Source organism: Lagopus leucura, unplaced genomic scaffold (assembly GCF_019238085.1).
Source record: "Lagopus leucura isolate 7727_CA_CO unplaced genomic scaffold, USGS_WTPT01 Super-Scaffold_100002, whole genome shotgun sequence".
NCBI classification, from domain to species: Eukaryota; Metazoa; Chordata; class Aves; order Galliformes; family Phasianidae; genus Lagopus; species Lagopus leucura.
The window spans coordinates 43,506,485-43,533,653 of record NW_024962263.1 but is presented as its reverse complement, the minus strand read 5'-3'; the positions used below and the strand labels follow the sequence as shown (position 1 = coordinate 43,533,653).

Below are 27,169 nucleotides of genomic sequence, written 5' to 3'. Positions count from 1 at the left end.
TTGTAACTTTAGCTTTCTATTAGTATGCAAATACTTAATGAAATGAAATCACACGACTAAAGAACAATGCTTAATGACTGTTCAGTGCAGATTTTCAAACTCATGCAATTTGGTTTCCTTAGCTGTTATTATGCCTCTTCTGTGCCTTATTATGGAAGTTTCAATTGCCATCTTCCTCTTACTAAGCCTATTCCTAGCATTCATGGAATTAATCAGACCAATAAAGGTAAGCAGTATTTCAGTCTATCAATGTGCATGCATTAAAAATAACTGAAGTACACAAAATAAAAAGGAAGTCTTGCAAGCCTTAAATAACAATATGTGCTCACCAAGTTTCAAGACATTTCCAAAAGGAAGACAGGAAGGATGCTTCCATTTAGGATAAATTTAATATTTTCAGTATCTGCAGCAGCTCTTGATTTAGTTTGTATGATTTCAGCAGTAGAGTTCTAAATTATTATAAATTATAAATTCATTTAATTTAGTCTTGTATGAACAATATTAATGGCCTGTCTTCAATAGAACATTATTTCCTCAGTTTTGAGTGCCCTCAATTTGCATCAAACCTGGATGAGCACTGTGAAGAATTGCAATCTTAGTTCCTTTAATGTTAATTTGAAAAGTTCAGTATGAATCCTTACAGAAAAACTCCAGTTGTTTTTACAGTCTATAATTTTCATTAATCAAAAGCTTTCTGTATTCTAGCTTGATAATCTGATTCACAGCCTGTCTTATGAAAAGAAATGTGTCTCCCGCACAAAACAACCACAACTGGACTCCAAAATTAATTTTCTCCTCCTGTTTTACATGTAAAAATCCAATCAACAGGAAAGAGAGCCACTTGGACACTCTGACTACAGCCAAGGACTTTCCAAGTTTGCCTCCCTCAAACATATTCTGCAGAAAGAAAGCCAAACAACAGCTATAGACTCTATTACCTAAGGGAAACTGAAGTTCATACAGACTGAGATTAGGTTCTGAATTAAAACTACTTCAGTGATACTCATACTTCATCTTTCTCAAAACCCCTGAAGCTTTCAGTTGCAGCTTCCAGCAGCCCTTTCAGGGCAGTTAGCTATAATGAAGTATTCCTCCTCTCCCAAGGACAGCAGGAACCTGCAGAATGACTGCTAACATTAATTTCAGTCTTTGAAGGGACACTTTTCATGACTAGAATGGAGAACTGTTCTTTCATCACTAGACACCTTCTTTAGGATGAATCACTTCTCTTTCCAGTCACTTCAGCATCTGCATACACTGACTAGCTTGCATAAAAAAAAAAAAATTTGTTAAATGAGATGAAATTTTACCTTTCTTTTGCAACATATGATTACAAGCCCACTATCACCTGGCAAAGAAATTTGCTCATAGATGGAAGAACGTGTTGCTGAATCTGAATCCTTGAAAGAGAAACAGATGTGATAAAGAGAGTGTTTTGAGAGAAAAAGCCCTGCTGCTGTTTCTGTTGCTTGACTAGATTTGGAACATCTCTGATGCTTTGCTAACATTATGCTCTCACAAGCAACAACTGTAAGTAATGCAGTTAACCTACCATCATCAGCTGACTATTAGCTTCTGTCCCATATTAGTATACAGAGGCCATACTTCACTGAAACTTCCACGGTGTTTTCTTTTGTATTACTGCAATGAAATATATTTGGCTAAGAAGCTGTTGATCAGTTCTAGGGAAATATTACTGGTTTCAGGTCTTAATAGTACATCTTCTAAATAACACCAAACTCTCACCTCTGCTCTGCAACACAGTCTCAGTGGATACTGAATCAATGTCATGGCCTTGACTCATATCTGATGGGAAGTGAATTGATAGAGTTCAAGATATCTAGATTTCCCCTCAAAAAATCATAAACAGGTTGAGGTTATGTCATTAAGGCAAAATTAGACAGAAATTTATTCGCATGAAATATTCAGCAACAATTTAAAGACTGTCTCTGGATGCCCTGAGCTATCAAAGCTCTCACACTGTCTTATACACACTGCATATTGCTTAGCCTTTGGTAAGACAAGTATATGTATCTCTCAGAAGTCACTGTGATAGGACAAGAGGAAATGGCTTCAAACTAAAAGAGTGAAGATTTAGATAGAATACATGGAAGAAGTTTTTTTTACAATAAAGGTGCTGAGGCACTGGAAGAGGTTGCCCACAGAGGTGTGGATGCCCTGTCCCAGGAGTCACACAAGGTGGGGCTGGACAGAGCTCTGAGCAACCTGATCTAACTGTGGGTGTCCTTATTCACTGTAGGAAAGTTGGACTAAATGGCCTTTGAGGGTCCCTTTCAATTCAAACAGTTCTATGATTCTACAATTTTAAGTCATAAAATCACTTTGCCCTCCACCCAAACAAAACAGTCAATTGCCTAAACCCAGAGTATGTGCATGAAAGTAGAAACAGCGTACAACAGATTCATGTTCACATTTTTTAATTCACTACTAGATAGAAGCTTAGCTGGACAACAGATACAGTGCAGGAGTCTTTGCTGAGCAGAACAGAAACCATGGCCAGCTGGCCATACCTCAAACCACCCTCCTGACATGGTGGCATTCCCCACTCAAGATCTGTGCTACAAATTCCACTCTTGAAAAGAATAAACAAATTCAACAACTATATGTAGAAGAAATATGCCTTATTATTTCACACTGAATAAGGCAGGCATGTCACCGCTCAGTGCTTTTTTTCCCACCCACTCTGCAAGTCCCTGCAGGAAACGTTAGGAATTTTGAATTCAGATGTAGATTGAAATGATCCTCTTTGCTTGACTGGATTTGTCTTGAAGGTTTTTGTAAACATTTTTATTTTCTTTTTATCTTTTTTTTTCTTCCAGTAATGAAAATAATCAGATTAGAACACTTCAGATATTTTGTACTACAAGAAGTCAAATCAATGACTGAATCAAATCTTATCTATGTTTATACCATGAGGAACTGAAATAGATAACAAGTGCTCACTTAGCTGAAACTGTGGCTTTCAAATATTTTCTATAATAACAGTATATATAACATGGTGTCACCCAAGTATGTTAAATCCTCTATAGTGTATGCCAACAATATAAAAAAGGGACTGAATTATTTTCTTTGGTGAATGAGCTAAGAGAACATAAGAACGCTAACAGGATGAACTGAGAATCATTCTTCAAGTTAATCTGGAAAAAATAACATTAGTGCCAGTATATTCAATATAAAGAAGTTACAGGATGAGGATAAAACCAAGGGATAGAAAATGACAACCTAAGAAGCATGGGCAGATAAAATCACAGCTACAAGTGATGTACTGACATTGTGCTCTCTTAGCACTTAGATGGCCTCCATTACTGCATTACTCAGAAGCCAAAGGTCAGTCCAGATTTTAATTAACTGAATGAGAACACAGCAGTATTTAAGGTTAAATATACAGCAATATTATTCTCTCCATTCTTTCAGCTGACACTTTTTTGGAAAGGCAAATTCATGCACTGTGAGGATGAAGAAGATAGCTGTACTGAAACATTCTCCTTACTTTATCTATCAGTATAGTAAAGGCATCTTAGCAACATTTGCAGGTAGGCTAAAACCAATATGTTTATTGGAATTATTTTTATTAAAGTATTTTTTAAAAAATAAGCAATTTTTCCCCTTTATTTATAACCTCCAAGTGCCCCCAAATTCCGTAACTTTATTCATTAGTCATGCTTACCATCCCTTAGCATTTTTCAAAGGGAAATAAATTAGCTTTGTGTGAACAATACTTTTTTTTTTTTTTTTTTTTTTTTCCAGTTTTAATGTAGCTAGTTAGTAATTTGTTTAAAAATCACAGCCATTTAACAATTCCTATATGTTTATTATTCCTTTACCTGGTACATGCCCTAGACTATGTTATAACATGCGGCATTTTATTTCAAAATTGCTTGTTTAAATTGTTTCGCTCACTTTATTGCAAAAACTATGTACTATATGAGTTGAATAAAATCATCATAAAAACTTTCACCTGATATACTTTTTAAATCCAACTGGTAAATTGCAGGAGGAATCACAGAAAATTTTTAATTCATTGCAGATTAAGAGAGAAAAACACAGGTCTTCAGATGCATGAAAAATGGAAAATCATCATTAGTGGACATTAAAACACAACTTCCACATATACGCAAGGATATACTGAAAGATTAATTTGAATATGATAGTGGTGACAGAAATGCAGACAACACAAATGAAGCAAAAGTAGAGAACAGATGAAAATGCAGATTGACTTTCACAGATAACAGACCTAACGAACTTCTGTGTCTCAAGGACGAACACTGCAATTTAAACATGCCACATGAACAAATACTATGACAGATCCTGATCCTTATTAGTGTCCCGATTTACGATGAGGTCATACCGTATATTTGGCGACCCATGGACACAGACAGCAGAAAGAGACTCAGTACAAGCACTGTCTCCTAAGAAACAATGGAATTGCCTTTTCTAAGACTAGAAAGCAAGTAACTTTAACTATTTGGGTTTCTTAACACTACGGGACATCCTGCCTATTACCATCAATCTTCTCATAGGAAATTGAGCACTGTACCAACCAGAATCGTCCGCCACCAGATCCAGTCTTTGAAAAACCAGGAAATGCTTATCACATCCAGAAAGTTGGCTTACAGTTTTTATAGTATTTCCCATAGTCTCCCACCAAAGGATTTTGATGCAAATGCAGGGCTCAGATGATAGCACAGTCGTCCCCACCTACTGCACTTCAGCTTTCAGAAGTAAACGTCCTTCCTCAGCCCTGAATATCTGACAGAACTCACTTCAGTCTCATCAAAGGGGGTCAAAAGAAAACACATGACTGACTCACATTGGAAGAAAAGAGGAATAATAAGAAAAATATAATCCTTTGAATTCTTCTCCACCTCTTAACAAATGGATCAAGGACAGAGGGAGCTGCAATCACAGGGCATAATGAATAGCAAAATTATAATTAGAGACAAACTATGCCATGTATTTGATACTCTTACTTCAATACTTCAATAATCATCAATTCATAGCGAAACAAAAGTGTCAAAAATATCTACTAGTGCATTTAGACTCTATTGTTTGCAGAAAAAGATGACTGTTATATTTTGTCTTCTATTGCTTAATCTTAGTTATTACAAATGAGAAGCTACTAGAAAAGTGGAAGCTGTCCACTGCTTTGTATATTATTATCTCAAGTTAGGAAAACAGTTTTGAATAATAACTAAGAGAAAAAAGAGTTCCTTCTCACCTTACTTCAAATCAGTCCAACCTCTATTAAATAAAAACACTTTTCCTGAATTAAAAAGTAGCTCAGTAAAGGATCTCATCTTTCTACTGTATAGCTCCTCATTCTTGAAAGGAGAAATAGAGAGAAGAGAGAAAAAGTATTCCAACACTTAAACTTCACTGAGAAGAAAAATTTGTGTGAACATCTTTAAACCATCCCATGAGCCAGTATCCCTTTCTGAAATCACAAAGGCACAGACTGGAGCCAAGCCTCCCTGGTTGCTCCTTCCCCTCAAACTCAGAGGCTGGACACTGCACTTCAAAAGCAAGATGGGAGCAGAGCCTGCTGGGGTAAGGGAAGGCTGCGATGCAGGAGGATGCTGCACACGGTCCAAATTCCAAGTTATGAGAAATAAGCCCATCTGTAACATGAGCAACTGCCAGCGCCTATCACAGAATGGCTTTGTGGAAAATATCACACTAAGTGAGATAATTGTTATTTCCATGTCTTTTCACTGAGAATTCATCCAGATACTTTTGTGGTAAAAACTGTTTCAGGCAGAAACGCATGTGATTTTACCCATTACTTTTGACATAGTCAAAGCTACAGGGATTAAGAATTATTTATGTATTTATTTATTTGTACTATGGCTTTGAGAAAGCATCACTACTTCAGTGAATCCAGTTACTGTCACAAGAACAGTTTGCATGGACAAAATAGTTGCCTTCATTCAAGGATCAGAGAGTTTATGTCCTGGGCAATAAACAATGGCTTAAATTACAAGTGAGTTGATAAGAGCATCTATTTAACATCTCATGAGTTAAATAAAGCAACAAAGAGGCATTATTTAATTAAAATCATTATCAGAGTTGTCCAGTACCGACATGAATTTGCAGCTAAGTTCCTTTTATCTCATTTAGTGCATTCCTAATTGTTCTAACAACACAGGACGTCAGTCCTTTGGTACAATGATTAGAAGGTCATCGGGAAAAGAACAGATATTCAGAATGCTTCTAACAGCCCATGGACAGAGGGATATTCTACCATTGTTAATATATATTTACATTACAGGACAGCCAAAAGGCCTCAGTTATATTCTGCCCTCCATTGTGATGGGCACTGGGGAAACACAAAAGGAAACAGAGTCCAAGTCCCAGAGGGCTTGAAGCGTAAAAAGATGAGTGATGCAGCGAAGGCAATGGGATGAATTCAACAACACAGAATGAGTTTTCACTGTCTGTATCCATTCGTTATCTTTTTAAGCTCCCAGGGGAGAAGAATAATCCCAGTCTACTCCGTTAAATCCACCATGTTCTGTTTGAATATTTCCAATGCTAATCAAAATCTGGTAAGATTTTAATTTTTTTTTTTAGCAGTTTCAATTCAGTTATACTTCCCTGACTTTTTTAAACAAGCACAGAATTGGAAAAAATGAAATGAAATGGAAAGCCACAACAATACAGTACGAGTGAGTACATAATCAGGATAAGAAAAAAAGTGAGGATTTAGTTATTCTGATTTCTGCTCTTGACAGCTGTTGGACATCTATTTCATGCAAAGATAATATCCTCTAATTCCACTTCGGAGTCTATTCCCATCAGTTAAACATTGTCTGAAAGTCCCTATGGAGGTGTTCGTTTAAAGCTAATGCTGGCACAGTTTTTTGCTCTTTTCCTGCCATCTGGTCACATACTGAGTTTTCAGCTATTTTATCAAAACTGGAGAGGAAAATCGAAAGAGTAAACAAAAACATCAATAAAAGAAATCTGAAGGTCCGAAGTAATCACAACAATCAAGTCTAAAATAACAATTTCTTTTCCTTACAGAATTCAGACAAAAGAGACTTAATGCAATAAATCTCAAAAAATTGCAACCTTATTGTAATACTCTGATGCTATTCGGAAACCTACCCAGTCCCTATTAACAGCTATAAACATACTGAGTGCTCATATTACCCCCTTTTCCCACACCCCAATCCCCCAGAGATTAACAGAAAATACACTGATCCTCTTCTTTACATTTAAAGCTTAGAATCCCAGAAGCTGGCATTTAGAATTATTTTACATGCCATTCATTAATACTTTTCATGATAATTTTTTAGAATGTGGATGCCTCAGTCCTACGCTTTCTCTGCATACTGACTTAAACAACAGAATGTGGAAGACATTAAAGGACCCATATGAGAAAACTCGTTACAGTTTCTATATAAATAGACAACAGTCCCACTACAGTAAAATGAAACCAAATTGTCTTAGCAAACCTCTTTTTTCCTCATGGTCTTCTCTCTTCTCTCTGCAACGTTGCTCCATCGTACACACACACTTAGATGTGCCATAAGTGCTCTGTTTACAGTGCATAAAAGCTATCCACAGCTCTTCTAGGAATGAAACTGTTTTAATATTTTCTGATCCATGTTCCTGCCACAAACATTCACCAGCAGTATGATAGCTCCAAGAGCAGACATCTGATTCTTGACATTTAAAGATACAATACTGGTGAAAAATAGTGACGCTGTATTAACTGCAAACAGCTTGTGAGGGAGTAGGTGATGTACTCCTAAAATGTATAATCAGAACAAGCAATCATTTCAACCTTTTGGTTTTGTATTTTTGACTCAAAGCCATGGAAAAGAGGGGTAGCCAGATAAACAAATCTGGACACTTTGCAATAAGTATTTTATGAGAATTTATATTCAGTGGCAAAAAGGAACACAGTTTTTTCCTGATGCAGAAAGTATTAAGGTTCCTCAAAGTTCCTCAAAAGGGTCTCAAAAGCTTTCATAATAAAACAAGCAGTAAATGGAGTCAAATCCTGAAATTACAGAAATCAAAGAATTTGTATCCTGGTAACATTCAGTTAATTGACATTGTAATGCTAACTACAAGCACTACAAGATCACATTCTCTGTACCCCCACTGTGACTGCTTTATAAATGCAAAAAGTACACAAAATGTTCTTATTTTTCCCACATGAAAAAAATTAAGCCTGTACCAACACAAACTGTTTCTTTGAAATGCTGAATGCTGATAAAAATAAAATGAAATAAAAAGGAGAAAGAAAAAGAAAATAATTTATTTTCAGCCATATCACCCCTTGTTTGGTGATCAGATACCTCTCAGGAAAGCTGAAATATCAGAGCTAACCTCCATCCCCCACAAACACCTGTAACATGGCAGAGCACAATTAACAGCAATCAGCTCTCCACACTGTACCTGGAGGTACTGACACGACCGTTCCTGTTGACACGTCTCTGCCTTCACCACTGTCTGATCCATGTTAACTGATGCTTTCTGGTAAACTTCACGGGCTCTGCTCACGGTTAATGTAGAGGACCAAGAGCTTTTCTTCATTAACTGGGAGTCCAAATTCACAGGCAGGTTAGCACAGGTAGAGCATTTGACATCATTATTGCTTCTGGATGACTTCACAGTATGTTCACTAATAGTGTTATAGGCTTCCATAAAGTATTGGGAAGAAGAACGATCAGGGCATCTTCCCATGGTCATTACCCCACTGGGACCATGATAAATGCAAACATCATTGTCCAAGTTGTCATCTGAACTCCACCATCCTGACGCATTGGATCTGGGCTTACCTTCTGATCGCCTTTCTTTACTCTTGCTGCGCTTCCCATACCTCATCGTTTGTGACTCCTCTGGACTCGCTTTACTCCCATTGACGCTTCCCTTGGATGGTCCTTCCAGTGAATGGGACTTGGTAAAGAGCTTTTGGACAGAATGAACCAGGTGCCGGATCCTCCCTGGGCTGTCACTGCGGTGCTCCATGGCAGTCCGCTTGTACTGCAGAGTATGGTAGCCATCCCGATTCAGAGGCAGCTGCCGCTCAAACTGGTCCAAAAGGTTAGCAGGAATGCGGTTAGTCTTGTTGGCAGTTCCATGGGGAACCAGAGCACACTCATCCTTGAGTTCGTGGTGGGAGTTATAGTGTCTCCGAGGGAACGTGCTGCTGGCAATCTGATCATTGTAGGGCACCATGCACTCTGCCTGAAAAGAGTTCCTTTGAGTGTAGTAGGGGTGGTCTGCAGGGTGGGGGTCCACCGGGTTTAACAAATATGGCTTCCTGTCCGAGTGATGTGGCAGGCTGTCACACGGAGGGTCACAGGTAACCCCATGATGATGACTACGGCTGCTAGATAAACCCTTCATCGCTGACGTAATGCAAGTCCCAAAGTCATCTAATATGTATGGCTATGCAGCAGGCAGATCTCAGGGAAAGGCCTAAAAAGAATGAAATACAACAATGTACGTTTAGACTTTACTGTTTTTTAATTACAAAAATAATTGGAACAAATATTCTCTGATTCTTTCTATATCATTTTTTTTTTCCCCATGCCAGTAGTGATATGGGATACCTAAGTAACACATAAGCAAAATGATCTTACTTCACCAGCTAGAAAACAGATGCAAGAACCTTTTCTGATATGAAACTTACCATTGCTCACTAATCCACGGCAAGATAAGTATCACTGTCCATACTCTAAGACCTCAGTCCTGAAAGCATTCATGGACAGGGACCTCCGAAGAGCCCTTAATTGCTCACCTGCTTGTTTTTGCGAACAAATGAATGCATTAAGAGAGATCATCTCCTTAATGGAGTGTTCTGTGTTTACTTCGGGCTAAATACAAAGCAAGGTGCAACTGCTGGGAAATATTCTTCTGGCCCCAGTGCATATCTGTTCAGGTGCAGTTTTATATCCATGTTGCCTGCCTGTGCTGTAAATATTTACAGACAATACCAACTTTTTATTTCAGCAATATCTTTTCAAATTAATTGTAAAATAATTAAACATTTATATGCCTATCAAAATGAAGCCAAACTATCTGTTTACTTTTGGGTTAATTTGTTTTACCTACTGTTTACTTACTCCTATTTGTAAAAATACAATCTTACTCTTACAATGCACAGTTTGAGTGTATTTTCCATAATTTTTCAGAGTGCTAAGCAGTATTTAAATACCACTACACTCTCTACCATCAGGAGAATTAGTATAGACAACATGCGTACATTGCTTTAACAGTTTAAGGGATTTCAACACTCAATACCCACTTTCAGTTGTTTGTCCCACAGTGTTACAGACTACTGATTACAAGGTGAAAACGCAAATCTTCATCACAAGTGATATAATGACGACTCGGTTTGAAGTCAGATGTCCTCATTCCAGCTCAACCACTAGCAAAAGGCTGTACACAACTGCTACTGAAATGTCTGAGCTATTAATGTATAAATTACAGGGTTTCAGATGTGGCAAAACATCCTTGTGGTGCTATCTCATCTCCTCACGGGCCTATTGAAGACTTTAGAGGATACCCTATTACATTACACACAACTGGAATGTGAGTCACTCAGCTGTTTTATTCCTTTCCAGCATGGCTAATCAAGTCATACATCCAGAAACGTCACTCTTAAGATCTTTCCTGGAGTATGGATACATGGAGCATAGCAAACAGTTTTCACCTTGTTCCTTCAGTGTTCTTTCAGATAAACTTCATTATTTAACAGATCGTATGCATTGTACCTACTGGCAAATTACCAACTATTAAGTTTTCTAGAATAGTTTCAGTTGATAGCAGTCTGAAAAAGCATATTCTGCATTTCATCAGAACATTTTAAAATGTTCTCCTGAAACTGTAGTGAGATTTTTCAACATGTTTCAAAGCTACAGTGTCCTTCATTTCACTCTTCCTCACTGTATTCCTGCAATGCAGAAAATTTTCATTCTCAGGAGATCCTGAATTCCAAAATCCAGCTTTTAAAATACCACAAAAAGGCACTTCAAATACTCCAAATGGATGAGTTCACTGGCTTACTTGAAGAGAACTGTGGTCTAAGGCTCTTTTAAAGGAACAAAAATAATTTATGCAGAGAGCTGACCTTGTCAGTTTGACTATACTGACAGACTCAGTTCTAAAGAACATTTTATATCCTTACCAACTTCCTTAAAAATGTAATCTATTAGACTGTGTAACAGAGAACATCCAAAGAGATGTAGTAGCAGATCCATTGCTTGAACCATTAAAAATGTGAATTGACCAAGAATATCCCATTAAAAAAATACCAGCAATGGATACAAAGACCAAGTAGAAATAGACAAATCTGTGAATAACAGAGAGAAAGAGATGGGCTTTCCATAAATCGTGGAGGAAGATACAACAAGCTTGGCTAAGCAGTGCTGTGTGAGCTTGGATGGCATGTAGGATGGTGGAAAAGTTTAAGAGAAAAGATAAAATTCAATTCTATGCTCATTTTGAGTCTCGGCTGTCAATAAATAACAAAGTGCTGGAGAAATAAGGAAAAAATAGATAAAATGATCTGCCCAAAAGGAATCAAGGGAACAGATAGGGAAAAACAAAGGAAGTATGCTTAGAAAGGAAAAGATCACAAGGTTACAATAAAAAAAAAAGGGGGAAGATAAAGCTTTCCAGGAATAGCAGATTGAAAAATGAAGGAAAAAAAGGGATGTTGCCTGAGCCACAGAGTGATGGACAAACCAAATCAAAAAAGAAACAGGAGCCACCTATCTGTGTAAGAAGGGGTGATAATAAAATTTCTAAAAAGTGGGAGAAATTGTAATTCAGAGTAAAAACTATTCATTCCCAACTCTTAGACATAGATAATATGCATTATAAGAGCCTTTCTGCCGCAATCGCAGTAGAAACATTTACAGGGACAGACCCTGAATTTTTTTTTTTTTAAATCATGTACAATTGTGATTAAAGACCATAGGAACTACCTATTTCTTGTCCAAACTAGGAACATTAAATTACTCATGAAATTCGACAAGATAATTGATGAACATATTGCATATTAATAAACAGTGAAATAGCAGTTTTAAGACAGCAAACCAGAAACACCTATTGACATGGAATAAAGAAAAATTTATGCAGAAATGTAAGGTTGAAGAATGCTTATTATTTCCATCAATCACATTATATTTGCTTCTGTTTTCATGAGGATGTCTCAAGTAAGAAGTAAAAAAATATATTAATCTTTGCTGTGATTACAGTGTCCCTAACACACAATAACTCATTGAATAGTGGTAGAATAAGGGAGAATGGTTTTAAACTGAGACAGGTGAGATTTAGGTTAGGTATTAGGAGGAAGTTTTTTACTCAGAGGGTGGTGACACACTGAAACAGGTTGTCCAGAGAGGTTGTGGATGCCTCATCCCTGGAGGCATTCAAGGCCAGGCTGGATGTAGCTCTGGGCAGCCTGGTCTGGTGGTTAGTGGCCCTGCACATAGCAGGGGGGTTGAAACTAGGTGATCATTGTGGTCCTTTTCAATCTAGGCCATTCTATGATTCTATGAATTGCAGTGATATGTAAGTCAGTTTATGCAGCTTTGTAGCTTAAATAGAAAACATGCACGTGATATATAGCAATACCTGAAAAGTGATTAACATAACTACTTTATGTGCAACATGCCAACAGAAATGCCCTAATTAATGCCATTAGGATAACAGCATCTTAACCTGTGCCTGTTCAGAAACTAAGGAGATTTTTATTCAGTGAATGCAGTTCTTGTAAGACATCATTCAATGAGTTAGATGGAGCTTCTGAATCCTCAGCTTTGTACCAACTCCAGAAAATGAAGGGCTGATACACAGTAGAAAGGCGCTCAGCATACAACGTCCTGTATGTACGGCTCTGAGTTGAGGAATGCATTTAATCACATGCAGAAATTGAAATCTACATTTAGACCTTTAACTCAGATCACAGCAGACTCTCCAAAAAAATGCTGGGTTACTGTTTGAAGTGGGAGGATGTGAAATACCCTTTTTAGCAATACTATTTGTAGAGTTGCTCCCATTTTATGAACTATAGCAAACAAAGAGATTCTCATTTCCGTATTTCCATGAGCAGCAAATTTTCCTCAGCATTTGATTTATTTTCTTGCACGCTATGAGATGTTCCCAGGGAAATTCCTTTCCCATCTTCTCAGACTGTTACACACACTGGGAACATATGCTTATGCTGAGCGCCAGTCTTCCACGTGCTCCTCACTTAGCAGTACATCACTTTATCCCAAAGGTCTTGATATTTTGCAGCCATTCTGTGTGGCTTTTCTGTTAAATTACATCACAGTAATGAAAATCTAGATACCAATAAAAGGATGCATCTTCTAAAATGCATCCATATACATTTACATATACAGATCAGGAAGTGGGAGTAAAAATGTAACTAAACTCTAGCTAATCTGAGAAGTCCCATTGGAAAGGCATGCACACACAAAAAACAAGAGATGTCCCCTTTCCCCTGAACTGGATTTAATGAGAACAGATGCTTCTATTTTATTTTCATGTCTGTATCCAAACACCCTTTTGCTTGCGTATACTTATGGTGAAAAGTTTCACATTTACATTTGATTATTCTTTTCATCCATGTGCTTTTGGTGAACAGCTGTGGCAATCAATAACATGGTGTTACTTGCGTGGAAGGTCTAGGCTTGGGTTTCTTTTCTTCATCTCTGTGGCTAATAGTAAGTTGATTCTTCACTGGGAGTGTTACAAAAGCTGTAGTCATTAAAGGAACCTAGCATGTAATTAATCTGAGTCATTTCTAAATACATCATATTGCTGCTGAAATTCTTGCAGAACTTATGTCAGTATTTTGACACACACACTTTCTCCAACCCCCCTCCCTCCGTTCCCTTATAAGTGTGACTGGCAATAGGCAGGATTGCATACAAAAATCTTGGCTCTACAAATAGAAATCCTTAACTGTGATCATCTGCACTTCCACTCTCTTGATTTGCACACACAGTACTTAGCTTCTTAGAAATTCTGTTATGCTCCAGTGAGTACTGATATAGTGTATAATTAGACTGCTCATGCATTTTCCGCATTACAGAACACAGAGCCACTCTGACACAGAAAGGTACAGCACATCACTTGGAAAACTTGTGGAGAATTTGGAACTGCTAATCAATATTTTCTTCTCTCAGAAAGAAAGTTATCAGGAGGTTGTCTGTATGACATGCATGCAAGAGAATATACTAAACCGAATCATTCAATAAGTAGTATACAGGCAGCATTGAAGAGTATACCACAAATACATTTAGAAGTTGCACTTTATCCTTTTTATTCTGTAGGCTGATGAAATTTATGACCTTAATCCCTATGGAGATTTCAGGTGTATAGATCCCTGTAAGACGGTCTTATAAATATTGAAGACTCAGTTCTACTAGTTGGAATGGAATACTCAGCGGATAAAACCTATATTCAATGTATGCAACGTATAGTACTTTATCTTAACAAGAAAGATAAGTTCATGCTCTGCAATTTGGCCACATAGGGAAAATGGACACCTTGCTCTAAAAAAAGCATCTGATCCTCATGGTAAGGATGATAAGGTGTCCAAGTTAAGGAACAACTATAGAATCTAGTGTCTATTTGCCAGAGATCTAATGGAAGCTGCCAGTTATGCAGCAGAATGTTCAACAGCACGGCTCACTAACGCATTTTCTACAACATAATTAACTGCTGTGCAAGTCAGTAACACGGCACTTTGCAACAGAAATTGTAGCTAAATTATTGCCTGAGCTTTTCATGTTGGAGATTTTCATGATCTCAAGAGCTTTTTTGCCTCTATGTTGAAAACAGAATAATCACTGACAAGCCAGACAGAACTTTTTTTTTTTTTTTTTTTTTTTTTTTTTAAGTCCTATGCACTACAGTCCAATCCAGGTACATGCAACCAGAGGACCCACACCTACGGCAGCAGTGATACTAAGGTTGTGTGGCTTTGCTTGTTTTGAGCGGCAAACTGTTTCTAAACTTTGCACTCCTTACTATTTAGAAACCAAGCCTAAATATTTATTTCCCCACAGAAGAGAAACCCAACTCATTTTAATTTAATGAAGGTTCATTTTAGAAGACACATTCTATAGCTGCAATCTTACTCATAGACCTTGATCCCATTTAACAGAATTAAAGATTGATTTCCTTTAAAAATATTTTTCCAAGTCTGTTGCACTCTTAAGAAGAAGAAAAAGTGAATTCTACAAAAACATAGAAGCATTAGAGTATCTATGTTTGCAGATGGTCACCCATCTTGGTTTTCAATTGGTAGCTCAAAGCCTCAGAAAATACACGCAATTGCAACTACCAGTAACAATGATCAGTAGGAAGTTGTTGTAAAACTTACTTCATAGCCATATTGTTACTTTGGAACTTGTCAGTCAAGAAATGTCACCAGTATGATTACTCCAACTTGTTGTGAACATGTTTCAGGTCTTCCCAGATCAAGAATCCTCACCATCACATTTTGATACTTGCCAGCTGCATTCCCTACCCAGGTTTCTGTAGTGATGGAGTAGGGAGAGATATGAAGGAATCATCACTAAGAACATTCTGCTCATACCCAAAGCCAATGAACTTCTGTGTGGTAGAAAACATACGGAATAAACAAGAGACCTCTCTGAAGTTATGAAATAAGTCAGCTCAGAAAGTGAAGCTGAAAGCTCATTGGGTTGGAAGAAAACACACATGCTTAGATCAAAACTCAGTCCTCCTTATTTTAACCTGTCCCTTCCAACTCAGTCTAGAAGTAAAAAAAAAAAAAAAAAAAAGGAAATGTTAACACAGTTAACAGTATGAAGCCTCTGACCTAAAGGCAGAGGATAACAGGACTGTAACACTGAACAATAGAGCTACTCCATTTTCTTTTTCCTGTCATGATTTTGTGCATGTAAATTGTTTCTAATCTGCTCGTGCTCTTCTACTTCTTAAGTGGATTTTTTTAATGATTTTTTGGGGGGGAACATAGATTCAATAAACCAAACATATCTGGAAGCAAGTTTAAAGATTAAACAATATTTCTGCAAAATTTGTTTTGAACCAGTATATTGAGGTATGTAGACAAATGCCACCTGACAAGAATTACTGTTGGAGTTATTCAATTAAGAACCAGGAAATAATTTCAGTAATATGCAGGTAAAATCAAAATAAAGCTTATTTTCTGAATACAAAATACTTCTAACGAAGCCCTGCAAACATCCTGGAAATAATTCATAGAAAATTCATAGAAATCATTTTTTTCAGAACAATGAACATACATTAAACATTTCAGAAATTGCTTTAAGAATAACTTTTAAATCAGGAAGAGGCAAAAATCATTGAACAAGTTACCTGATGAAGTTACCCATTATGTATACCTGTCTGATGTTAGATAACTGAATAAGAAAGACGAATATACATACTACAGCTTGAATTATACAGTTCAGCTTTCTAATGTCATGGAATTAAACTTTCATTTGTACATGACTGACCAAATGATCTTTACTTGATTTGTGAGTGATCTTTTGTCAGTTTGGTGGAGTCACACAGGATTCTCTCTTGAAGCTTTTACAATGGGAGGAATATGGTGATACCCTGAAGTTAGATGCCATGTATCCTGGTTGTACAGATACTTCCAGGTACTCCATGTATAGGAAAACCAATTCTGATATTGAGTTTATCATCACTGTATGCACTCCATCCATAATGTCATCACAATTCACTATGCTGAGACATGGAAAACAATAAAAGAACACCTGTAGCAGTTGGAAAGATCAATATGACAGGAAAGGCATTACAACAAAGATATAATGACAGGAGGACCAGCATGACAGAAAAATGCTATAAAGGAAGGGAAGAAGATTGCTCACCTGTATCAGAAGATTCTAAGCTCACAGGGGAAAGCTTCACCAAGAAGGCATCTCTAGAAGAGATTCTTCTCCAGTGACAGTCACCCCTTAAATGAAGTCTAAGAGAGGTGGAGCCAGGCTGCACCCCTTCAGGTCACACAAGTGAATTGCCTTCACCTGTGCTCCCAGGGCTGAGTCCTTTCCCCAGGTGCTCAATCAGTTCAGGCCATGACTCAATATTTACTATACAACATCTTACTGTTGAAATATGCCTGCTTTCAATATATAGGAGTTGCTCCCAAAGTAATGACTTCTATTTTAAAGATGTTGGCCCATGACATCAGAAGCAGATATTGGTGGTATGGCTGAAGAGGCTGAGATGAGCCACCAGTATTCCATTACATTTTGTTGCTGTGTGAAAGATGGCAGCAGAGGGGCAGTCTGACAAAATGGAAGTGCGCATGAGGCAAAGGAGTGTCACTGAATTTCTCTTTGAGGAAAAATGGCAGCCATTGACATTCACTGACACTTACTGAATGTTTATAGAGACTAAACAGTGAGTGTGAGCACAGTGAAGTGGCGGGTGGTGCACTTCAGTGGAGGCAATGGTGACAGCAGATCACCTTCACTGGTACAGTGAAGAGATACACAGATATTTATGTGTGCAGCATGCAGGCTCTTGTACGTTGCTGGTGAAAATGCATAGCTAATGGTGGTGACTATGTTGAAAGATAGTGTTTTGTAGCTGTGAATTTGCTCTACCAAACAGTTATTGTGCTCTTTGTATCTGTTGTATTTTCCATGAAAATAAATAGGAGGCGTTACTTTCAGAGAGACATTGTGTATTACAATTGAGGGCTCAAATACCAAAGCCCTCAAATACCAGACTATGCTGTTTTGTAATAGCCTTTGCAGAACCTCAGGCACTGCTGACATTAAATACAATAAAAATAATTTAAATGAAAACTTCATGTATATGCATTTTGTCAGTAAGTCTAAATCAGCTAAAATATGGTCAAGAATATTTCTACCTCACTTGAACTTCTTAATAAGTGTTCCTGAAAACAGGGAATCAAAGTCAAGGAGCGAGAGAGTAGAAAGGAGCAGAGAAAATTAAAAGAAGGAAAAAGAATTGAGTTCAATTCCTTTTTATAATACTATTTTTAGCAGTGCTCCAATTGATATAACTTTATAGATCTCAGTGGGAGAATTAAACAATTACTTCTGATAATCTCATGAGCATCATGAGCATGAAAGTGAATGGAATGAACTTAATCTCCACTTTTAATACATGCTAGTTTAAAGCAGTAATAAGAAATAAGTGCTTTCTGTGTTATTTAGTATGTACAGTTTAAAAACCATTGATAGTATACAACAAAAGATAATGGTATTGGCAAGTCATTGTTTTATTTATGGATCTACCATAAATGAAATGTCCAATAAGTAGCTCATGGAATTTAGTTTATAACTAATGCCAAGTGATAAACTATTCACACACTGGAATAATGTACTCTTTAAGATGAAAAGCTTTTTTTTTCCTGAGTTCTACTCTAAAGAATCTTGTCATAAATATGTTAAAAAATGAGATTTTAAACTATTTTTGATTTAATAAAGCTTTACATTCTGAAGAACTGCCTGCAGAATAGTAGGTGTGTTAAACATTTCCAATAGTTCAGGAAAGTAGTTCTTTAAAAGATATGCCACATAAGCTGACCACTATAGATATCAAGCTGTTGGTAAATATGCAGAAGATCATAATAATTCTTTGTTACTTCTGCCACCTAATTTCTTTTTTTTTTTTTTTTTTTTTTTTTCATGCTTTTGGTATAAGCAGAATGGATCTATGTAGTCTACTTCAAATTGTGATAAAGAGCTGTGATCCCTTAAACCTCAACAGAAATACACAGCATTTTCACTTTACTACATTTTAGCTATTCAACAAAAATCTCATCTTTACTTTCAAAGCATGAGGTTCATTGTGTGTTAAATGTCAGCATTATTGCTCAAACTTGAAACAAGCCATGATCACTAGAGTTTGTCCCTATACATAAACAATGGCTATAAAAGGGCTATAAAAACCATTAATAACAATGGATACAATGCAACCAACATTTGTCATTGACACAGAGCACAACCTGCAATCATTCAGCTTTTAAAGGTATAAAGCAACAGAATTCACACATCTCCAAGCAAATTGTTCTGGTATTTAACCACACATACGTAGCCACGTGTAAACGTATCTGGTTTCCTGGTGTGGAATTTTTGAAACACTTTTTCAGATAGACATTACTATGAGACATTTTCCCTCATCATGGTATCACGCAGAACTATTTCATAAACTGAATTGCATTTCTTTTTCTTATGTAACAACAGAACGCAAGTTTTCAGGATTTTGGTAACTTCTGAAACTGCCTTCCATCCAGACACTGGATAGTTGCCCAGAGAAGCTGTGGTGCCCCATTCCTGCAGGTGCTCAAGGCCAGGTTGGATGGGGCCCTGGGCAGCTGAGCTGCTGGGTGGCAGCCCTGCCCACAGCACGGGGAGGGACCAGGTGGGCTTAATGGTCCCTTCCAGCCCAAGCCATTATAAGATTCTATGAAAATTGAACGCTGGTAAGATATGCAAAATGTTATGTTGTGTCACTAAATACAAATTTGTTCTCACAAATTCCTCCTCCTACAAAGAACTTGACTGAAAACATCCTGGAACCTTGTCAAAGCACGGCTTGTGTCTTTCCCTGCTTTTCCGGATGAAGTTCCTAGCTTGGACTGTAAACAGAGTAGGACATAAAAAATACAAGACACTTATTCACAGCTGTTTTCAGTTCACTTCAATATATATTTAACTCTCAAGTTCTTGAAATTATGCTCTCACAGAAATCCAGAATTTCATTTTACCAGTAATTATATAAACCAAAATTATTTCTCCTGAGACCAGTCCCATTAGCCTGCTTTTTCACAACTGCAACTCAGGATCATATCCAATGTCCCACTAATCCAGTTTTATTTTCCATTCATATTTTGAGTCACTGCAATTTTAAATCTTTTCTACAAAGAGAAAAACAAACAAAATGACACAAGACCGCAAACATGTCCCACCCTCAGTATGTGATGTAAAGTTTCATGTTTGTCTTCTTTCTTGAGAAGCTCACAGGAAAGCCAGACCTAGTGATTGCTATGGACTTTGACAGTCAGGCTAACCCATGCTGAAACAGCAACAGTGTGAGTACTAGCAAAGAAATGCCAGGTGCCATTGTTGCAAAACTTGCATTACTGTAAGTGTGTGTAACAAAAGCCAATTTTTTTTCAGAACACACTGCATAACGCACTGAGAGGAGGTCCAGTGAAGGAATTCTGGATAACTTGTGTGGTTGCAGACAGAAATGTATGGTTTCTCTAGATTGTCCTTCTGGCAGATAAATGAAGTGTTTTCAAAAACTGCCCATTTTGAAAGTCGATTTTGAGCATGTGTGATGCTGTGTGATCACAGAGAGTTTGACCATTTGCACTTTGAATTCCTGTGTTTTCTACATAAGGATAGTGATACGGAATAAGGTGGGTTCCAGTAATACTGGGATATATATCTCTTTTATCAAGTCTCTTCCTTTTTATTTCAGGTTTCAGAACAAATGCAACTAAGCTGAGATGAGAAGGCTCATGATTTTATTTCATCATTCTTTGTATCAGATTTTTGTACAGCAGTGTGAAACAGGAAGAAAAAATAAACCACTTATGTTCCACACTGAAAACACACCGAATAAGAACGCACCAGTGACAAGTGATGGCTGTTATTCTTTTTATGAGTGAATAAGTAGAATGCTAAGAAATGATTTATTTTAATTTTTAATTTTTTTTTTTTTTATTTTTTTAGGATAAATAATGTATAGGTTGACAGTTCAGGGTCTGAATACGTAAGGCAGTTCAGAAGAGCCTTACATATTCAAAAATCATTCCTCTCTTTTCCAGAACAGAAAGAAACTAGCAGATCTGTGACTTCTGCAGGGAAGACTCAAACTAGAACATCTGAGACAGTATGAAGTGATCTATGATCTGTCCTAAATGAAAAGGAAAAAGGTGCTGAGCTTGCTAAGGCTCTTAACATTGGGTCAGTTCTATAAGATTTGTCTAAAGAGAATTTTTTATGATCTTAATACCGCTGTTGAGTGTAATTGCAGACAATTACAGCATATATTTGAAGTCTACAGGAGACGAAGGATAGCTATAAAAACGACTCGTTAATCATTACTTGGCATGTTTCCCACAGCAATAAGGTTGATACAATCCCACCAAACTGTGTGCTGGTGCTCATTCTTTTACCCATTGCCCTGCATGCTGCATTTCAAATTTAAGGTGTGAGGGACTGAAATACACAAGACTCCTGTGCTCCCTGAAAATTTTGGGTAAAAAGAGGCAAACACCACCTCTTTCTTTACAGCAAGGGAAAAAAAAAAAAAAAAACACAAAAAAACCCACAAAAAACAAAAAGCCCATAAAATCTTGAATCCTAGAGATAAAAGAATCTGCAATCTTTGGGCTCCAATGAAAATGAAGCAGGGAAATCCTCCACAGACAGGACCTTTACAGGATAGTGCAGTGGTATCTGAAGATCAAAGAATAAGATAAAAAAGCACAGAGGATATCACAAACCCTCCACCCCCTCTCCTCATTTCTTCAGAAAGCACTGACTTCCCAAGTACACTGCCTACCAAGGAAAGCCAATGAGCCCATGGACAGATCTCTCCTCATGTTTTGCACAGTCAACCTTCAAGGACTGTCTGATGCAGGAGCTTCTGTTAAGCTCAGATTGCCAGCTATTTTGTTCTCTTTGGCCCTTCAGTTTTAAACCTCTTAGATGACTGAGCATCTCCTCTTGTACTCCTCCTGTTTTTAGCAGACTTGAGATGTTTCATCTATTTGCTGAGGTTGACTTCTATTAATTCTCACACCGTGTAGAAAAGAGTGTATTTCTCCTTTATTGCTAAAGGGCTATGTAACAATTTGGAATGAATATGCGGCTGGTTTTTTTTGCCACTTTTTCATAAATTTTTGAACTCAGATCTGACAGAGGCAATCACAGTGGCTGCATAGATAATTGCATTCTTACAGGTTGTCATTAATAAAAAAAAAAAAAAAGAAAAAGAAAAAAAAAGAAAGAAAAAGGAACTCACACCAGTACTGAACATTTACAAGTTCACTTCTTGTAACTTCTTATTCCAGTGTTTGACTACTCTTGTTGAAGAAAACAGCTAGACTACTGCTGCCAAAACAATCCTATGTGAAAGAATTAAAGATACATATAGAGTAACAAACCACCATGGCTCAATTAGCTAGGCATTCAGTCAAGAAACACAAAGCTCTAAAAAGACACATTTTCCAATTGACACCCATGCATTACTCACACAGCTACTGGCTTTGTTATGATAAAAAACATATTAACATCAGCATATTTAATGTTTTTTATAAACTAGACTTGATATTTATTATTTATACTCCTCTTTTTGACACAACTTCCAAGGAGGCCAAAAAAGTTAATTAAAAAAAGTAAAATTTTCAAGTCTTGTAACACTATTTTAAAGACTGGATTGGGAAAATTAATCAAAATAAAAGGTGTAAGACTCAACTTTTTTACACATAATGGGGGTAGCTTACAAGGATTCCAGTACTTGCTAGTCCAAAAGACAAGGCAATCAATTTAATATGAATCAGAAATTGTTCTGCTGCTTTACATCTAACTTGGATGCACAGAGCATTTTTGAAAAAAGTAATTAAGCAGAATGATAAATAGAAAATTATGGCAATTGTAAAAACATATCTGTTTCCTTTTCTTGATGGTTCATCTGTCACAGAGCAAGAAATACGCTATAGTAGGAAGATTTTAGATTTGAATTCAGCAGTGAAGATTTTTTAATGAATGCACTAAATCCAAAATGATATCAGTAGAAACATTTCTAATAATGTGAACAATAAGCTTCATTATTGTAGTGAGTGCTTCTGCCTTGGCTGATGCCTCTGTTTCACAGCACAACCCCAGTCCTCTGCCCGGAGGACATGCCATCACCTTGGCATGAGGGCAGGCTTTGCTGTGGTGTCCTTCTCGGATTAGTGAGGTATGACTGTCAACTTTCAAAAGGCAGCCTATGAAAATCTTAAGAGTAAATATTCACAGGCTTCTGCATACTCCTTCTGGCACTGCCAATGGACGTCTGGTGTTACCATATTTAGTGATCAATATTCTCCAATGGCCTGAAGCACTCAGCTATTGTTCTTCCTCAACACTAGCTCAACAGACAACAGGATGTCAGCAAGAATTACAAAAAAGTTTTGGTTAAAATGTGCTGAAAAAGAAAGTTCTATTTATTTCATTTAGCTGCCAATTTTCATACCATTGGTATGAGTAGCATAGCTAAAACCAAGATGTTGTGGACAAAAATTACCCAGAATACAATAACAACACAAGAACATTTAGTGATGGAGTTAACTTAAGGCTTCTGTCTCAAACCTCTTCTAATGACAAACTGGATGCCTTTTGTGAAGTTAGAATAAGAGGCAACTTAATTGTTAGTTGTCAGTAACCAAATATTTTTTGATAAATACTTAATTGTATGATTTCTTTTCAAGCTAGTTTCAGTCCTAATGAACTCCACAATGATTTGGTTTTTTGTTTGTTTGTTTTTTGTTTTTTTCCTTTATAGCACAAGGGACAATTTTCTTTCTTCTGTTTCAGTAGATAACTTCAGCACACAGCTAACTTCCCTGTGCTTTAAGGTGATTTGCCCTCAGGGGCATACAAGCAGCGTTACAATACTACAGAGTAATGGTCTAGTTGAAAAAGATATAATGAAGTACGATAAAAAACATGAAAAGCAGTGAGAAATGAAATGTATGGCTAGGAGAGCTTGCCTACTTCAGAGGAAGAGGGGACAGTAACAAGGAAAGAAATTGGCTGGTGTTAAAATATCAGCCTGAGAAAAGCTATTCTGTTTCATCTCCCAGTCAGCTACACCTTGTGGTACATATTTCTTGACTTCTTGGAGTTCAGAATATGCAATGGCATTCTCTATGAAGCATGAAGAAACAGAATGTACACAACTTCCCAGAACATCATATGATACTAGAGAGATGAAGCGAAACAGGAATGTCTCAGTGACGCCCACAGGAACAGTCACAATCGCCAAACTGTCAGCATGCCTCTGCAATTCCAGACCACGGCGAGCATATGGATAGTTTAGGCTTCCTGCCATTAGACTAGATTAACTAAGTACACAGCCCATGCATATTTAGTCTAGATTTTTTCATTTTTTTATTATTTCTACTACAAGTAGCCTCCTGGACTCAGGCAAGAAAGGCAACTTCCACTAAAAAGTCCCCCGCTGCCTTGTGAACCTGTAAGGTTCTGCTACTTCCCTAGCAAAAACTTTCATGCGATCTGTGATTACACATGTAAGACCATGATGTGAGAAGCAGAATACCTTTCCCTTCTGTGAAAAAAACTGACAGTTCTAGGAAATTCCTGCAATAGATGACACTGCTGAGGCTTTTCATTCTGTTACAATTCAGGCAGGCAGCACAGCAGCAGCACACTCCACAACCTTCCCAGGAGAAAAGGAGATGCTGCCCTTTGCAAAAAATTGCTCTGAATCTTTTGGAAGAGAAAACTTCAGCTCTGTCTGAATTGGATCTTTCAAGTTTTGTTTTCTTTAGAGGAACATCAATCTCAAGCCCATACAAAACCCACAACAAATGATCTAACTTTACAAAGCACAACAAATGATCTAACTTTGGTCTCTTCAGAAACATTCTAGATTCTGGTATATTCTGCTCTGCCAATATCTACTTGCAAAATGACTGAGCTCTGTAATGACTTATTGCATATTTTCCTTCTGGAAAATTATTTCAGCTGCCATTCAGTATTTGCAGTTGCTGTATGTTGATGAAAATATGAAAACCAGAATACAATGTCCTGTGCTACTGACAAAGTTGCTAACTTTTGTCAGCCCCGAATGAACAAAAAATGTGGTATGTAATATATTTATGCTTTTAAAGCTGACCTGATTATTTATATCCCAGTATGTAACCTATATTATAACTCTGAACATTTCCAAATAATATGCTATGATGGCAATCAGGTACATGTACATTTATTCCACTTTGAGAGTCAGAATATAAGATGGGACAAAAATTAAATGCCAAGTCAAACACTGTTAACATATACATACATCATTCTGCAAACACGATTAACTTTACTACCTTGAATAATACTATGCAAATTAATCTATTTGCAAATGTAAGTTCCTAACAATAAATATTTGTGAAATAGAGGACAAAATGTTCATGCTTATCTCACAGAACTTAAAATATTCTTCTAGTGTCTATCTTCCTTTTATTGGCAGATGAATTGAATTTTGTTTTGCACTGTCAGCACACAAGAACAATTTGATTAAGAACTTTTTCGTTATTAGCAGTAAGCCAGAGGAATCTCAGAGGAAAGAATTTTGCTAGCTGCAAAGTAAAGGGCAAACATATGAATGTTTATTTCTGGCAAACTACTACTGTGGTCTGTCTTATAGGCTAAAGGCCTTATTATACAGCATGCTTTAAGTAGATATCAATTAATATAGAAAAATGTTCTTGAAAGCCCAATCATAGTCATGTCAGGTACCAAAGTAATTTTTTTGATGCTTAAATGTTCTGTAAAGATGAAAATTAGCTCTGTACAGTTTCAGTAAAAGAGTACTTCCAACTATCTTATAAAACTTCATTATACAATTTTACACCACATCACTGTATAAGCTTATTCTTAAGCAAAAATTACCACATACAGCATTCGGCAAGACCAATCACAGTCTTTCCTACAATCATCATTCAGCACTGACAACTGTTATTAATTTTATATAATACAAATTTTCAAAGCAAAATATCTTTCAAATATATACTGGAAACATTCTCAATATTATCTACAATTCAGAAAACAAATATTCAGGATTTAACATATTAATTATAGGAACCAAAGTGTTCTGGCAGGTCTTCACATCCCTTTTGCTTGTTCCTACACACAAAAGTTAGTCACTGCTTGCACATGGAAATATTGGAATGAAGATCACTCCAGACTGAGTACACAAAAATAGGCATGTTTAAATAGGTCATAGCAGAACTCTGTTGGGAGCAGCTGAGCAACCACTTTTAAAAACTCTTAACTTTGGACACAGGTATTTTCTTTACAAATCTTGGTTGCACTGAGCATCATGCTCTCAAGGATAATCTTATAATTTGTAGTAAAGGTACTGTTATGATGCTTCACTAATGAAAGCAGACCTTGGAAGGAACATGATTAATACTGTCAGCATCTCTGAGGCTCACTAACACTTATCTTCATCTGTACTGGATGAAGTTTGTAAGCCAATGACATTCACACCATGATGAATTTAGTGCATGACAAGCTGCAAAATATCAGAAGAACTACAAAAATATTCTTGGACATCTTCTAACACTGCAATAATTACGTTTAAGAACGCACACATACAATGTATTCCCACAAGGCAGAGATGTTTGTGATTTATGCATTACATTATCTCAAATAAGTCTGTTTGCTATATTCATGACACTGCAAACACATTCACACATGTCCTTACTCATCACCTTCATGATTATTCATGTACCTAACAGATTTGGAAGCACTGGTTTTCTAAGTATTAGATAATCTACAGAGAATTTTGCAGTCTGAAATGGAAACATTCTTTTTACACCTTTCAGTCCTCAGTGGTTAGAAGAATTTGAAACTTGCGATTTTACCCTTCATTAAGACCACCTTAGCTTATTCCTAAGAAGAATGAAATGAAATTTGCAGTCAGCACTCTTTAATTGAAATTTAGCATTTGTTCAAGTATGTTATTGTTCGTTTATGTAGGATTTTTTTAGTAAGAAAGTACTACTCAGCTAATTTGTTTCCCGATTCCCAAGTTATGTATGGAATGCGAGGTCCCTTCAATGGTTTGAAAGACAAAAAGGGACTCCTAAGTATTTAACGATGGTATGCAGACTGAAAATGATGAATCAGTTTCTCATGTGCTTTCATGGCATTCCTCCCTGCCCATCTGTCCTCCTGCTAACCTTAACTTAGCAACTTTCAAAGAGCAGTGGTGCAACACAGCCACAAGGAATTCCATACGACCTTCTGGGAATCAAATCCTGACATCCATGGGGAAACATCCACATCAGTAGGAAGTTAAATGAAACTGGCAGCTGGATTTTTAAAGGATACTTTAAAACTGCTATTTCTTACACAATAAGGAATAAAATAAGAAAAAAAAC

General features: G+C 36.9%; 1 protein-coding gene across 1 annotated transcript in view; it reads right to left on the bottom strand.

Moving 5' to 3' along the window:
- Nucleotides 1-27,169, bottom strand: part of DLGAP1 (DLG associated protein 1) — a 225,454-nt gene that overhangs the window by 121,273 nt on the left and 77,012 nt on the right. The window contains exon 2 of the mRNA XM_042870217.1: nt 8,431-9,456. Within this exon, the coding sequence (XP_042726151.1) occupies nt 8,431-9,384 (954 nt within the window). The 5' untranslated portion in view covers nt 9,385-9,456. The remainder of the gene's footprint in view (nt 1-8,430; nt 9,457-27,169) is intronic.